The 17,076-nt window shown below is 41.8% G+C and overlaps 1 protein-coding gene across 1 annotated transcript; it reads left to right on the forward strand.

Annotated features, from left to right (window-relative positions):
* The first annotated feature begins 9,862 nt into the window (after positions 1 to 9,862).
* On the forward strand, positions 9,863 to 10,255 carry LOC103893472 (keratin-associated protein 6-1-like). Its single transcript, XM_009272601.2, has one exon. It carries the CDS (start codon positions 9,887 to 9,889, stop codon positions 10,253 to 10,255), a length of 369 nt encoding a protein of 122 aa, XP_009270876.1. The 5' UTR covers positions 9,863 to 9,886.
* The last annotated feature ends 6,821 nt before the right edge of the window (positions 10,256 to 17,076 follow it).

The following is a 17,076-nucleotide window of genomic DNA, read 5'->3' on the forward strand; positions in this document are numbered from 1 at the left end:
ATTCATTAATAAAGTTAAGTCTTTAAAGAAATGTGTTTAGTAATTGATTAGGTTGTTATGCACATAGGTGATTCATGCTTTGGGCGGTCTAAGGGTGAGTATAAAAGTGGTCAACATCAGATCTTGTATGACCCTTTCTCTTGTCTTATTTCTCTTGTGAAGTAGGTAAGTTTCATCTGAATTCCGCTTTCTAACAAAGCCTTTGTTTGTAGTTTTAAGTCAGGGTGAATCATGTGCAAATATTCTGATATCCAGCTGAAGTTTTCTTGATGTAAATTAATAAATTTATAATTGTTTAGCTATTGGATCTGGTAAATGCAGATCTGGATGATTAGCTCCAATTAATTTTCCATGAAAACTCATTTCCAGATGTTATTGTGTTCAATACAAGATTTACAGGTGTCTTCTAGGAACCAAGCTATGAAAATTCTGCCTCTTCCTCTAGCCTGTTGGTAGTCTTTTATTATAATGTTTGATTGTGAAACTTATAAGAATTTGTGCCTTATTTTTATACTCTTCCCTTGCACTTCAGATTAACCATCCCTGAAAAATGGTGCACTCTTTAAGCCCGTGCACTGACGGCAGTGCCTCCCCGTGTGGGGTGGCTGCGCCACAGCCCATTGCTGACAGCTGCAATGAGCCCTGTGTTCGGCAGTGTCCTGACTCCAGGGTGGTGATCTACCCTCCGCCGGTGGTTGTGACCTTCCCTGGACCGATCCTCAGCACTTTCCCGCAGCAGAGCGTCGTGGGATCTGCAGGAGCCCCTGAAGTTGGAACGGGCTTTAGTGGTGCCCATGCTCCTGGGGGCTCATATGTTTATGGTGGTGCCAGATGGGGACGGGGATACCCTATTGGAAGCTGTAGACCATGCTAAACTTAGAGAGAGCTGCTGTTGAAAGAAGAATGTCCAGGAGATGACAAGCAGGATGGAGATATGCGGCTGAGCTCCAGGGCACAGCATTTAGGAAGGGTTGAGCATTTGGGGCTGCCATTAAATGCATCTGTAGATGCTCAGACCTTCTGAAAAATCCATTTATATCCTCCTCAGATTACCCTTCCTGATTTTCTTTTTCTAATGCCTTCCTATCTTTCTAGGTGCTCTGTTCTTGATGCTATGGGGCTATATTGCCAATTCCTTGGGGGCTTGTAGGTATCGTTGTGGCAATGTAAAGGTGTCTGCTATGACATCCATTTTAGATCCCTTTGTAGGCTCTTTCTGTGGCTACTGATGCATAAAAAAGGGTTGTGGAGTCAACTAGCCTATGCTCTTTCTGTGCTCAGTGTCTTGCTATGATCAGGGCTGAGTATCAATGTAGAGCCGCAATAGGGAAACAACATCAGTTATTACATGAATCATCTTGCATCAAACCACAGGTTGTGGGCAACTTGTAATCTGTACTATATAATCCTGCCTCTGTATGATCTGTTTCTTTCTCATTAAACATGACATTGCAACGTGTTATTGGCCTCTGTGTGTGCATGTCTGTGTGTTGCCTTTGTCCTGCTGCACCAAGCTGATCTTAGTCTGCTTCAGGACAATGATAATTCTTGAGAGATTTGGCAATGGGTTGTGTAAGCATCTCCTTTCCACAGCAACCTCTGTGCTGTATCTGTCCCTTCATGAAACTGCTGCCCATGTCTTTGCTTTCATTGTTCCTGGTCTTGCTCAGCTCTGTGGAGCTCTTTCCTCAATATTGGCTTTTCTGGCACAGTGTGTTGCCTCTTACCTGGCGTCCTCAGGCTCAACCTCTCCATCTAAGCAGTGATACAATGCATCAGAGCAGAGGTGCATGGAGAGTTGGTATTACTAAGAAGAATCTGAAGCCAAGTGTTATGTAAGAGCAGCAATTTTTGAGTGTAAAAATTAAATTTCTGGCTTTACTGCTCTGCTTAATGTTTTACAACAATGTAACCTGTGCATGTGAAAATGGATGGTGATGTTCATTCATTGAATTTTGAATTTCTTCAGGAATATATTGATAATAAACACTTCACAAGCTTTCCATGCTGCTGTATGTGTTTGAAATGTTATGTAGCGTATTATACTTTGTTATAGGAACAGTGTAATTCAGTATTGCAAGCTGACATGAGAATGCTGGATTATTTCTTAGTTGTAACTCTTTGGAGTGACATTATTATTATTCTTAAGTGTAAGGAAAACAAAGTTGACCAGACATTGTAATAGTGTGTAATTGACTCTTAGTGAGCCTTAGACGAGGTGATTAAACCAGATTCTTAACCGCATAAATCCTTCCCTACAAAAGAGAAATCCCCCAAACCTCAAAAGCCAGATGGAACGCTTTATTGTTATGCTAATGGTGTATTTGGAAATAAACTGCAGTTTATTATTGAGGCCTCTCAAGTTGCACTTTCCATGTAATGGGTTGAGACTTGCAGTTACCACAAAACAGCAAGTGTCAGTAAAATCAGGAAATTTTGCCAGTGGATTTCTATGGAACTACTTATAATACAAATTTTATTCATTTTGATATAAAAGCCTACTCATGGGAAATGCTCTGAGGACTAAAAATGTCAAGTATCTTACTAAGAAGCTACCAATGTCTTTTTAAGACAGTAGAAGCATTTATTAATATCTTAGGTTCATTATTGCATTATGGGATGAGAATATTCATCTAAATATGGTGAATTTTGAAATGCTTCTTGTTTCTCTTGTTGCTTCCAGTAAGGCCATTTTCTCTATACCATGGTCCATTTTCCCTTCTCTTAAAAGGTTACACTCTTTAAGAAATATTTTGAAAAATGTTCTAGTCTGGTTTGTGCAATAGTCAGGAGCCCAGTTTCTCATCTGGGATAAGTTTAATCTTTAAAAATGATTCTCGCTCTTGCAGTGGATCTTCGTGCTGGAGGCATGTCCTGCAGCATGCCTCGTGTGGGTTGTTCACAGGGTGCATTTAAATGGGTAATTCCCCACATGCATGAAGTAAATACATCCTGCTTCAGACTGGCATTCAGAAGTTTAAAGGAAATTATAGGAGTTAGTTTTCTGTTAGCTAAATTAGGCATCTGTCACCTATTATGATAATATCTCATAGGCAGGCACAAAGTTCCTCTAATCATCCAACTTTTCTTAAGCCTTAGGGCACAAAACCCCATGAAACAGGGAAAATGCTCTTCACATGCCACTGAACAGGTGTATGAGAAACTCGGAGCTTCCTGAGATGTTAGGATGGATCCATGGGAAATGAGCATCAGTGTTATTGACTGATGCTTGGGGCGCCAAGGAATGGTCTGGGCCCCAATTCTGCAATGATTTTGGAACTTCTTGAATCACCCGGATGTTCTTGAATGAATAGGTAATAAAATGATCCAGTCCCTGTTTGGTAACTAAAGGCTGAGCGCCCTGTGGCAGGGGCACCTGGGGTGAGAAACTGGTTTCCCTCCTTGTGTTGGTGGTTGGGCTCCAGCGTTTGCATAAGGCTGACCTGTAGCAGGGCAGGAGGTCCTGGCTGTGCCCTGGCTCCCTGGAGCAGGTTGAGAGCAAGGGAGGGCTGAGGTTGCTTAGCTGGGAGGCAGCAGTGAGGTGCATTGGGGCACCCCCAGCGCTGTGCGCAGAGCTGGAGTCGCAACTACAGCAGTGGCGCGTATTCAAAGCAAAAAAGGGGAAGCGGGGTGGTGCCCAAGCAGTGCTGAGGCAGGGAGGTGGAGGCAGGTGACAAGGCTGGGAAGGCTGGAGTTGGCAGGTAATTGCAGCCTGTGCGCCATGTTCCCCAGGCATCGGGTGGTGATTGTACCCGCTGTCGGAAGTGATAGTGCCTCTGGTAATGAACTGAGTGGGATGCGGTGAAGGGAAGAAACATCACAGATACTGCTGCGTTGGCAAACGTGGACAGGGACCTGATGTTAAGTTGGAGCCAAAGGACCCTGGGCAGGCTGAGAGTTTCACCCAAATCTTTGGCTTTCTGTGTTTTATTCTGTCTCTCTTCCTGTGCATCTCTGTATAACTGTACGTGCAGGTGGGAAAAGCCTTGTGTGCCAGAGGACATCCAAGGGAGAGAAGCTGAATTTATTGTGGTGGGAGACTCTACCATTTCTTAATGTTTTCCCTGGGGAACCCAGCCCTTTTTGCTGCTGACAGCAGCTAGCAGAAGGATTACAAAAGATGTCTTAATAGGTTTGCCAGTTTCAAAGGCTTGTACCGATTTACTGCTGACATGCCCTGCTAGGAGGCTAGGGTGGAGGTTGATGCCCTTACCCTCTTCCTGGGGCATCCTGATTGGGCTCTGTCTTGCTCAAACTAGGGCACAGAGAGGTGAGCTCTGAGCAATGAGGCAGCAGACCAGGCCCATCTCTTGGCTGTGGCTGCTCCTTCCCAGACAAGGAAATGGATCTGTGGGGCTCATCGTCTGCTATGATCCAGTTCAAGGTCAAATGGTTTAAGGGAAAACAATGACATGGATGTAAAGAAATGGACTTTGGACTGGAGGAGTAGTATTTACAGGTCGGGGACTATTCTGCTAATTATTGCTGTTTTTTTGCCTATGGAAGTGCTTCTCTGATCTGCTTGGCTAGTTATTTTCTTGACCCTTTCCTCCGCTTTGCTCTGTCAGGTGAGGAATGCAGAAATGCTTGTGCAGGTGGCCACCATGAGAAGAGAAGGGGTAGCCATGTAGGGTATCTCTTGAAAATCAGCCCAGAGGTGCCCCCTCGCAGTCACTTCTGCAATGAGATTTTTGACTCCTGGTGATGTCTTTGATGTATAACTAGGCTTGCATGGGATCCATGCAGTTTTGTCTAGGCTATGCTTGTTGAACCACCTTGTTCCATGCCAGATTATAATCTTTAATATTATAAATCTAAATCAAAACTACTCAATCTCCTATGGTGACATGGTGGAGGCTGACAGGAACTCCCAGAATAACCTGGCTGTTCAGTTTGCAAAGGAGGTGATGTCTCCAGCAGATGGTCATGGCTTGGTTGCCTTTGGTCTTTTCTCTTAGGTGTCTTTAACCTTGAGTGTCCTTGCTATCTTTCCTTGGCAGACCATGAGACTTCCACTCAATCTCTTGCTTTTGAAAGTTATTTTTCAAGCACAAAACCCAGTTTGCTCCAGGAGTGTGTGTTTGGTTACACAGTCAGGTGATGCCCTTTTCTGGAGAAGGTTTGGTAATACAGACAGTCAGGTGATGCCCTTTTCTGGAGAAGTATTTGTGTAAACCCGGGGTCACAGGTTAGTTAAAATAAGGCAGAAATTCTTCCTACTCTGGGAAATGAGTTGGGGCTGGAGCATTTCGGATGGAGATGTGGTGATACTCTCTAACATCTGGAGTCTAGACCTCCCTCTTATTGTATGGTTGGTTAACGTGGCAGTGCTGCTGGTCCCTTTACAGTGGCGTATGAGCACAGACAAAAGGAGAAGACTGGACATCTGATGCTATTAAGCAGAGTAATTTTAATGAAAATGAGAAACAGCAAGTAACAGAATAAGTTTGCAGTTTTACAAAAGGGTCTTCAGCTAGCAGAGTGTGTCTGTTGCTGGATGATGCTCTCTTTTTGTGGAAACGGTGGAGTTTGACAGTCCAGATGTTTCTTGCTCACAGTGTTGTTTGTAAATCATGGATATATAACAGGAACTTCTCTACTAGATGTCACCTTTGGTGAAGTTCATAGCTGAGTAAAGTGGACTTGTTCATGGTGGTTGCAGAAACTCCTATTACTATGGCAATACAAAGTGGCTGTGAATTAACTTAAAAGGCACTTTACTCACACCTGAAAGTCTTGCTTTACTCCATCAACATGCTGTAAACATACACCAGTACTTGCTGTAATTCAAGTTGCCCTTTACAGTAATAGTTGAAGAAACAGGAGATATTAGAGAGGGTTACGTATAGGGTAGTCTTACGCAGCCTGGCACCTACATGCCCCACTGAACTCAGCCAGAGGCACGGGTGTTGGCATTTCTCAGCACCATAACCTTAGCCATGAATCCGTGTCCTGCATTTCATGTCTTGGTTGCTATTTCTGCTGGTTCAGCATGGATAGCAGTTTCAATAGTTCCATCTGTTGCCAAAATGAGAAAAGAAGGGGTAGCCGTACCCAAATCCAGACAAGTCCCCATACCAGCCCCCATAACCAATCAAGCCTCTCTTCCCATACAGGTTCCCAAAGCTTCTGTAGCCATAGGGGTTCCAATATCGGTACTGGTCCTGGTAGTAGCCATATGGGCTCCCAAATCGGTAGCCATTCAGGCCCCCAAAACCATAGAGGTCTTCGCAGCCAAATAGTGAGTAGCCCCTATCATCACAGAGGTCCCTGTAGAAAGTCATCGTTCGTTGATGCAGGTAAACCTGAAACAAACACCCAGAAGCGAGGTGAGTTTATGGGCTGCTGACAGCAGAAGGAAAGGCTCAAAGCTCGGACAGAGCTGAGGAAATGCAACTCGCTCCCTCCCTGCAAGTCTTTTTCATCCTCTTAACGATCTCATTTATTTTTCTAATCTCCTGAATCCCAAACAACTTTTCTATTTTTTTCCCCTCAACTTTTGAAAATGGCTGACTATACATAGAGAACATGGTTTTTACCAAGTGAGAACTGAGCTTTCCCACCCCAGAAGTTGGAGAAATTTGAATAAATTAAAGAAAAATATGCCAGTTCGGATACTGATGCTTATTCAGATGAGACCAACAGCCTGTCACATGCATCCCCTTATCTCCCGTAGTGCTGCGTGCCACTCAACATGGGATGAACTGAAAGAATGCAATGAAATGGAGGAATTTCCTCCATTTCCTCCATACTAACATCCTTAGTAAATGTTTCATAAAGTTTTTATATAGGGATTTGAATTCCCAACACCTAATGGAAATAATCTGGAACTGGAAATTACTTCTGACTTCAGAATTGTGGCAGTAAACTTCAAATTTTCAGTGCTTTAAAGCCTACCATTAAATAAGCACAGGAAGAGCAAAAACTTTTCAGTGAAGGAATTCCTTGATGTTGCGAATTTTATGTTCGCGATCGGCTCCAAAACAAAACAAAAAATTACTTACAGAACATTTGTACATATATATAGACGCACATTACATATGTCATATATATGTACACGAGTGCCTTTTTTATATATATGTCCACATGCACGCACACACAAATATTTATACAGACAAACATTGACATATATACATGCAAATATAGGTATATCAGAAAGAGAGTAGAGTCAGTATTGACTTACCTGGTTCACCGAGGGGAGTAGCTCGAGAGAAGTAAATAAAATTTCGGAGTTGTAGGTCCATATATATACGTTCTTAAACTTGGGTGTTAGTTATACAACATATCTTGTTGCGTGCGTTATTCCTTCAACTGACGCAATTGGAGTCAGCGATTTTCATATTTTCAAAGTTTGGTGTTATGACACACATGTAATACCTGTAGAATTTCTTTCATCTTAAAACAAGAAGAAATGGGCTCAGCACATTTCTAGTAAAATTGCATGGAATTCTTTGTAGTTGAATGGATAGGAATAATTTTGGGAGATGTTTTAGACCATTATTGGTTGCGCAATCTGTTTGTAGGTACGCCATTTGCTTGGCTTTTGCATCTATGCTGCAACGCGTAGGGGAGGAAAGGAGTAGGCTTGTTTTTGGTGTGCTGAAGTGTAGTAGCGCTTCCATTCAGCGTCATCGTGATCTGTGCATACTGCCCAGCGATATCGGTGGGGATCTCTTGCCAGCAGCTTTGATTTTTTTGTCTCAGGTTCTACAACAGTGATTTTGAAGAAATTTTTCAGCTGCCTTATGAATGTTCCCAAATATTTCTTCCTATTTTAGAAGAGTTTTTTAATCGTTTTTGACTTTCATAAAACATATAATGCATCACCTTACTAGGACTTAGAAACAAGAGACCTTGATGTGCCTTGTAAGTGACCATATCATTAAATCTGGGGGTGTCTTTCGGTGACAAACTATTAATATTTAAATACTGCAACACTTTGCAAATTGAAAACATTAATGACTGTTTATGAAGTGCTTTGGTATTCAAAATTCTGAGGAAGCCTCAACGTCCTGCTTGCTCATTATTACCCTTATTTTATATTCAAATTAATGCCAGAAATTAGGTGAAGGTCATACAAGGAGTTCTGCTGTAAACTCCAGCATTCCTCACTATTGTACCATATTTGATACGTGTGGTGGATTCTTTGTGAAGAAAATATTAACATGGCTCCTTGAAAATAGCATTTAGTACTTCTTACAAAATCCTTATCATTTATTATTTTCCAGACCAAGTTCATACTTGTATTCTCCACTTTGTTCTGCTGAACTCGCAGTCAAGCCCTCTAGTGAACTAAACTGCAGACAATGCCGTAGTCGTATTTCTGTAGAAAACATTCTTTCTGGTCATGCAGCAGCATGACTTTTATTCACCGTGAACACTGTGGAGGAATGCAATTAAGATTTATTTGTAGTTTGTGCTGGTCCTGTTCCTGAACGTGCTACGGAGTTTAATATAAAATACTTAAATATAAGTTTACATTTCCTTTAAACAGGAAGCCTGTGCCATGGTGCATCAGAGCTTCTGGTGAACAACAGATATTTTCAAACATGTGGGAAGGTTTTCCTTTTTTACTGAAAATTTCTCTCTCCCCAATGGCTTTGGGAACTTATAAATGCTTTTATATTATATGAAAATAAACTTCAGTTTTGACAGTGAAGACAATAAAATGGTATCAGGAATGTAGTTGGCCCGGAAGATTTCAAGATGAAAGAAACATGTAATATATGTGGCATATGGGAGGCTGGGAACACACTAATAATCCCAAACAATGAAGAAAATTATATTAATTGAAGATATGACGTGTACAGGCAAATTTGTTTTCCAACCAATAAGGATACAAATCTTTTGAATACACAGCGCGTCTTAGATAAGCCAGGCGGGCAGAGAAACAGTATAAAAAGGGCTCAGAGCTCTAGGTTCCTCACCAGCTCTCTTGCCTTCCTTCTCCCGGTGAACTCGGTAAGCCTTTTCTCCATTTATTCTCTTTATAAGGATTAGAACTTTTGGTTTAATAATTTATGTTAGGATTGCGGCTTCTCTGAAATTTAGGATTTCTCTGTACCTTGTACCTGTGTTTACTGCATCGCAGGAACTGGCGGGTTCAAATTTTAAAGCTGGGGCTGAAACTTGCCTGGTCCTGTTGGTAACTGGAGTATCTGGTTACCTGATAAGGATCATTGGCTATTAGGTCTGCAGAGCTGCCTCCAGCAGAGTTAGAGAAGGGTTTCCCTACCACGGCCCTCAGTGGGTTCTTCCATAAATCTTCTGTTTTATTTTAAGGGAGGTCTTCAGGTCTGTTTGGCAAGACAGCAGATGTTCTCGTGTGTGCTAATGCTCTGTAGTTTCTTGCGTGTGCTGTCAGCGTTTCCAGATGCCAATCCCAAATTGGTGTGAGTTACTGAAATGGGACTTGGAGCAATGGACCCAAAAGCTGAAGTGTGCTATCATGGCAAATGTCAGACACTTTAAGCTTTCTTGAAGACTTTCTTGAAGGATTTGGGAATGTAGAGCTCTATGAAATCTGATATCCTAAAAAAAATTTAGGATTGTTAACTCCTAACAATATTCTCAAAGAAAAATCCTGAAACAGCAGCAGGGAGGTTTTTGATCTGTAACAGGTATATTCCATAGTCAGTGCTTTCACCAATCTCAGTCAGCGAGAAAAGAAACAAAATGGTTTAAAAACAGTAGGTAAATGAGAAAATGCTAGAAATGAGATGTAATAAGGAGCTGAGGAATTTGGTCATAATTTTGCTTCTGTCCTTGGTCTCACGGGGCCAGTGAAGAAGTCTTTGGGCTCTGAGACTGTTACTGCCACTGGAAGTGTTTTACTTTTGCTTTCCTCCCCGCTGCTGTGTTTCAGGTTTGCCTCCATCGCAGAAAGATGACTGTCCACCAAGGCCAGTGTGAGGATGACTGCTATTTTCCCTGCAACTACGGGGGGAGCCTGTATGGCTACCGAGGCTATGACTGCGGAAGCCCCTGTGGCTACCGGGGCTATGGGAGCCTCTACGGCTACCGGGGCCTCTATGGCTTTGGGGACCGGTACGGCTGCGGCGGTCTGTACGGTTCCCGGGGCATTTATGGCTCTGGGGACTGCTACGGCTATGGGGGTCTGTATGGCGGCTATAGGGGCTTCTATGGCTCTGGGGACTGCTATGGCTACCCAGGCTTTTACTCTGGGCGCTACGGCTACCCCTTCGGTTCACGATATGGCCAAAGGTTCGGCTATGGGAGCTGCTACCCCTGCTAAACCAAGCGGGAACGAACATCCCTGAAATGAAGATCAACCCAGGCCTGGCAAGCACGGATTGATGGCGAATCTTGGCAGCAGCGGTCCCTGATGTGCAGAGCCCTGGTGACAGCAGCCACCTTCCACGGAGGCTTTGAGTGCTCTGTGCTGCTGTTGAAGTGCTTGTGATAATTTATTCTCTTCTGTTTCTGCTTGCTCTCTTGCCACCCAAACTCTCCTCTTGATCAAAAGCTTGCTTTTCCTTGATTCTCTAGTTCTTTGTAAACTGGCTTTTATGTTTGTTGCAATGATGTACAAAACATTAACTTTGAATGAATGGTGTAGATAGGGAGTAATATGTCTTCGGGAATGTAGTTTTTCAGTTCTGTATGCCTTTAAAAGTATATCTGCCTTTCAGTCATATTAAAAAATTATGCTGCATCAATACTGCATTTCTGGTTTTATTTTTCACTTGCATTTCTTAAATATCTTGAAATGTATAGCAACACACAGATTGGGTGACAAAGTTATTAGCTTTGTGTGCTCAAGGATTTGCTTGTAGAGACTTGCCCTCCTCAAGCTGAGAAACATGGACTTTTGTAGCTGCAAGAAACTTCAGCTGTATCTCTGGGTTATGCATGTTTCTACAAACTCCGGGCTGTCGCTTGGTGTATTCCACATAAATGGTTCATTTAAAATACTTCAGTGCTGCTGTTGGGCTAATGCGATGTGATTAGGACATGATCCATCACTAGCTGTGGTCTGATATTGAAGAGGTCATAGGTAACTGCAAATGTGTAGACTCATCAGGTTTTTAATTTTGAAAGAGGATTGTGTTTTATATATTATCATAGAATCATTAAACAGCCCAGGTTGGAAGGGACCTGGAAAGATCAGGGTTGAAAGATTAGGTGTTGCCTGATGGAGAAGTGGGAGGAATTTGCCATTTGCAGTGTAAATAATTTGGTAGGAAAAATGGATAGCCAGTGGCCAGCACCTCTGAGGCATGGCAGAGGGGCGTTTTTGTCTGTCAGTTCAGGGAAGCGTACTCAGAGCCCACATTTTGGAAAGAAGCAGAGTCATGACTGATTTTTACTGGCTTTTTTTTTTTTTTTTTCTTCTCTCACTGAATGTTATGGGCACAGGCTCTAAAACCTCTTGGTTCTACAACCAAGAGGCTGCGGCTGTATGAGGAGGAAGATGATGATACTTTCTCACTGCTTCCCTGGCCAGGGGCAGCTGGCAGACAAGAGCTACCAAAATGCCCTGGGGAGACTGAGTACTGTTTCGCTTCTATTTTTTTTTTTTTGTTAAGGACTATTTGCCTCTCTTTTTCCCACTTTTCATTCTGTCTTCTAGCTTTTAGTCCCTGGATATAGTGAATTATGGTAACCACACCTGTAGAAATGGATTTTGTTCTACCCAGTGTCTGTGTGGAAGATCCAAGGCAGTGTTCTGAGTTTTCAAGGCCAGCATCAAGACAGGAAAAGCCACCGCTTCCTCCTTGACACTTTTCCTATTGCTTTTAATATAGGTTTTTATTTTTTCTTCATCCACTGGCTGGTAATGAAATTTGTCTGTTAAATTGGAATGTGATAGGAAATGGTGACTCTGGAACCAAGAACATTTGAATTTGGTTTCCAGGAATAGGACAATATTCTGCTCACTTGATCATTTTTATATACTCTCTATAGAGGCCTGGGACTAATTCTTTTCCATTTTAAAACATTATTATAAAGACGACTACAGCCCTATTACGCTGAAATATACTAACCTTAAATCTGGTAATTAAGTAAAGGAATTCTTAAGCTTCAATTAAGTAAAGAAAAGGGAGAAATTGTGGCATTTCTCGAATTTCTGAGGGGTAGGACTGAAGAAAAGAGTATATTTGTTGGGACCAGCTGCTCTGAACGTGGTGGGGTATGAAGTGCTTTGCCAGCACTAGGGACAGAAAGTCCCTTCAGGATGCCACCGCGCTCAGTATATTCATGTAAACTAGGGACAGAGGAAAGAAGATGACTGGAACTCCAATTTTTTTTTTCATGCAGAAAAATTTTAATGCAATAAGAAAAGGAGTTGGCACAGATACAGAAAGATTATAGTTTTGGGATACTGGAAAGAGCTACAGAAGATGAGTCATTGCACTATGCTATACAGAACATTCCTTTTTGCTGAGTCTGTGTTGTTCATCATTTAGGTACTTGTAAGTCCGGATCAAAGGAGAGACAGCTGTAATACTTCTCCATTACACAGTACTGCAGCACCTTACTGGAAGTAGTTATTGAAAATGCAGATGACACAAAAGCTAATTTTGCAGAAGTCCTTTAACACCACTGCAGCAACTGTAAGAAGCTTCAAATGAACTGCAGATCGTTGTTCCCGTTGCTGAAGGGGTGTAAAGGGGTTTAAATGCAGCAGAATATCAAGAGAGAACTCATAGTTGAGAAACACAGGAAGAAGCAGACAGAAAGAACAACAAAAATACAAATGCCAAGAAATTTTAGAGAGCAGCCAAGCTCCCTGTTCTCAGTAACTTCAGTTGCTGTCACAGGGGCTCAGTGCTTCTGTAAACATTGCCTCTGAGATTAGCTATTCATCTTTGCTTGCCGGGTCGGGGTTGATTCTTGTTGCAGGAATATTGCCACTGGGTTTAGCAGCAAGGGTAGCAGCACCTGTAGCTGTAACTGCAGCAGGAAGGGTAGTAGTAGCAGGTTGTGCGTGTGCTGCGGTAGCTACAGCAGCCGCCGTAGCCGTAGCCGTACAGACTCCTGTAGTTGCAGGGGTTGCAGCATCTGTAGGTCCGGTAGCAGCACGGGGTCCTGTAGCAGGGTGAGCAGCACAGGCTGTAGTATGGATACCCGTAGCAGCAAGACATCTTGGTGTGGTGGAGGGAGGCAGGCAAACCTGAAACAAAGCAGCAGGTAAAGGGTAGGCTCAGCTTGCAGGGAGCAGCAGCAATGATGGCTTGGTGGCATGAGTATGGTTGATTTGGAAAGAAATATCGAACAAATCCCTCAGTCTTTGGATGTGATTTTGGCTTTCATTTTATCCAGCCCCTTTCTGTGCTCCCTTCTGGTTAGATTCGACCATGAGACACAGTTTCTATTCTTTAACCTCTCCTCTTAAAAGTGAACATAATACCCTGTATTTTTGGACTGTGGATACAGGAGGTTCAGCTTGCAGCTATATATCCAAATGTATGCGTTCGTGAGTGTTTGGTGTCCAAGCTCCCAGCACAGGTAGCTGAGGTCAATCCTGACAGCTGGTCTGTGGCTCAGGACATGCATGTGTAGGTGTCCTAATGTCCGACCTGAATCCCACACAACGTTTTTGGAAGCACTCATACACACCATGATAACTTCATTAAAGTCAGCCTCCTTGTCTGGTTTTAATCCTGGTATTTAAACTATTCCTTTTCCTGTGTAACATTGGTTCACGTGCTTTGTTAGTGCCAGTTCTAGCAAGGATACTGAAAATACTCTGCTGCGCGGTGAAGAGCTAAGGTTTAAATCCTCTATTGCTGCAGATCAGAGCTGCTCCAGTGACTTCAGAGACTAAAGCAATTCATGTGACCTGTCCATATTCATTATTGCAACATCTTTCCATCAAAAAGCCATTTCCACTTTGTGTAATACGCAATTCTGCCCATGAACCAAAATTTCAGTGTTAAATATCACCAAGTAAAGAAAGAAAATTTCTGTTCCATTTAAAAAGCCGAAGAAGTAGAGCTGTTGCCTTCTCTTATGTGAAAGCAAAACTTCTTACTAGGCTTCACATCTTACCAATGATATCTGAATGTTCATCAATGTCCCCACTTTTTTTACTCTACAGATTAAAAGCATACAGGATGAAATACTTCTACCCTTGTTAAGAATGAGAGAATGTTAGTAAAGGACTTATTCCCAAGTTAAAGGAATCTGTATGAGAATGGGATCTGAACTTACCAAGTTCACCGAGGAGAGTAAACCAAGAGGAGCGATGTGAGGAGTGTGGGCTTGTGAGCACTTTTATATGGTTTCTTAGACCTGTGGAAGTCAGTGTAATTCTCCGTGTTCTTCCATTGCCTGTTAGTCACAAAACAAATTTCAGAAATACATCACCAGTCCAATTGCTATAATTGTTTTCCTCCACATTTAGGACAATTTTCGAATTCCTCTGGTAGCGCATTGTGATTACGCCCTGTGGGATTCTTTCATCTTAAAACTTTCCAGGACAAATGGGTTTCTGTGAATTCACCCAAAGGACAACTGGGAATGAAACTGGATAGAAAGAACAGTTCCAGCTACGCTGCCTGCCTAGCTTATGACTCCATATTTGTTTCTTTACATTATGCCCCCGGAGGGGAGGCATCCACATCCCATACAAGGGAGGTGGATACTGCACATTGTGGGGTGACGTAAAATACCTGAGGAGGAAAGAGGCATTATAGGATGTCCTTAGGCATTTTACCAACAATTTTGATTCATTTCCGTCACCATTAATAACAAGTGTTCCATTGATTCCTTGAAGTTCTTCTACTGTCTATAATTTGGCATACGCACTACGAGAAGTTCGGGCCAAGGCACAGGATCAATTAAATGAGCATCTGAGCAATGTGTCTAAGACTTACGGTCTGGGGTTTTTTTTGTTTTTTCTCTCTCTTTTTTGGATGAAATTCTTAGAAAATCTTACTCGAATCAATGTCTTATGATATCCCACACACATGAGATATATTTATATGATATATATATGAGATACATATATGCATATATAATACTGGGGCAAGTATCGCTGCAGGATCTGGTAGTGCAGAACAAATCTGGGTTTCCTGTTGGTCGACAACAGGGACTGCGGTAAAGAAAAGGGGGAGAGCAGTCTTAGGAAGGCCGTGGAAGCCAGCAGGATGGAGACCACATGCTCCTAACTGGTGGAAAACATTTGCTGGGGAGGGTAGCTGGAGACTCTGCTAGCAGCGAGGTGTCCTAGGAAGTCCCTTGCTTTGCAACGGGCTTTAGCAGAATAAAAAGGCTGGTGTAGTGCTATAAGTTGCCCACTGCAGAAGGGATTTTTTCTAAGAAAGGAGAAATCACTTCTCTGATTTTTCGTGGTAGTGTTATCCAGTGAGATACGGCTGTATTTCTGCCAGTCTGCACCGTGTGAGGATGACGACTGTAATGCCTTAGTTTTACTAAAGAGAAACATTGCTTAGCCTAGGGGCTCCCTTCCCCATTCTGTTGTTTATTATACAACATTGAGGCACCTTTCAGTAACAAACCATTAATATTTAAATAATACAAACATTGCTAAAGTAAGTCTTTAATGACTGTTTTGGAAGAGCATTGATACCATAAATTCTGATGAGGCTCAGCACTTCTAGAATGTCTGTTATTATCCTCATTTAATATACAAATGAGGAATGGCTCACTGCAGCGAAGGTCATACAAGGAGGTATTTGTTGAGGGGGGAAAAAAAAAGGCGGCTCTTGACGTTATGTGTTGTGCTCTGCTTCCTTTGGGAAGCTGGTGTTAGGTGAGGTTGAAAACCGGCATCAATGAGATTTGCTGTAAAATAATATTTATAATTTTAACTTCTAAATATTCTGCTAACGTCAGTGTTCTAGAACTTCATTTACATTTGCTTTGGTGATACTCTGAAAGAATTTTTTAATGGTTTGAGCAGGTGCAAAGGCGAGGTATAGGCTATATGATTAGTTTTTCCTCCCTCCTTTTCGTATATGTATGTAATAGTTACTCAAATGAATGCTGAACTTTTATAAATTTCCTGGTTTTCATTAGTGAACCAGACTGAAAAGAAATATTAAAGATATAAAATAAAAGTATTTTAGAAGAGGAGGAGAAAATGTCTATTTTTTCTCAAATACAAAACTCAGTTTCACAGGCACAAGTAGGAGGCAAAGAAAAGTGGCACAAAATATTTTTGCCTCCTCTGCTACTCTCCTACTAGCAGTAAGAATTTTTGTTCTGTGAGGAAGAGAGGGTGCACTAGGTTTTATTTTTAAATGTATATTAGGTATATGTAAGTGTACAGAACTTTTTTTTCCCTCTAGGAAATACTGACATAATTCAGGTTACATACAAGTTTAATATGCGAAAAATATTCCAAATATATGAATTTTGATTCTCCGTCATCTCTAGTCTGGGTATCTGTCATTCTCTTGTCCATTCTGGAATCTTGATTTGGTAATTAAAACTGAGGATGACCCAAAAAGTTTTAAGACAAAAGCAGCCCATAACCTTTGCATTGTCATGTGGAGATGAGAACAGACTAATGATCCTTGACATTGAGGAAAACAATTATATTAATTAAAGTTGTGACATTTGCAAAAAAAATTAGTTTTGTTGCTGTTTGCGCAGGTCAGAAGTTCGTAATTTCTGCGTGACCAAGCAGCCTGTTGCATGGTGGTTGAGGCCAGGTCCCTCACGAACAGCTGAGGAGCACTGAAATGGCCATTAATTGTCCTGGAAAGATAAACACGTGCATGAGATTTTTCAAAGTTACCTAACTGCTCAAAATTAATAGAATATTTTGATGTCCCAAATATTGAAAATCAGAAATTGGTCTTGGGAAGTGGGAATTCACTAATGCCTGCACTTCTGTACCTACAAACAAAAGTAATACAGGGAAGTGCCCTAAACAGACTTCAAGACACACAGCCATGTTCAGTCAGTAACTGGAAATAAAATTTCTAAAAAATCTTGTTAGTTATAGAAAGATGGAGTCAAATTCACAGAGGAAAATATATTAAGACATTTAATTAAGAACCCTGACTCATGAGAACATTGCAGGTTTAAGTGTGTTAATCCCTATAACATCTCAATTGCTTTTGTCATCTTCATTTGTCA

This window comes from Aptenodytes forsteri, unplaced genomic scaffold (assembly GCF_000699145.1).
Source record: "Aptenodytes forsteri isolate BGI_AS27 unplaced genomic scaffold, ASM69914v1 Scaffold110, whole genome shotgun sequence".
NCBI classification, from domain to species: domain Eukaryota; kingdom Metazoa; phylum Chordata; class Aves; order Sphenisciformes; family Spheniscidae; genus Aptenodytes; species Aptenodytes forsteri.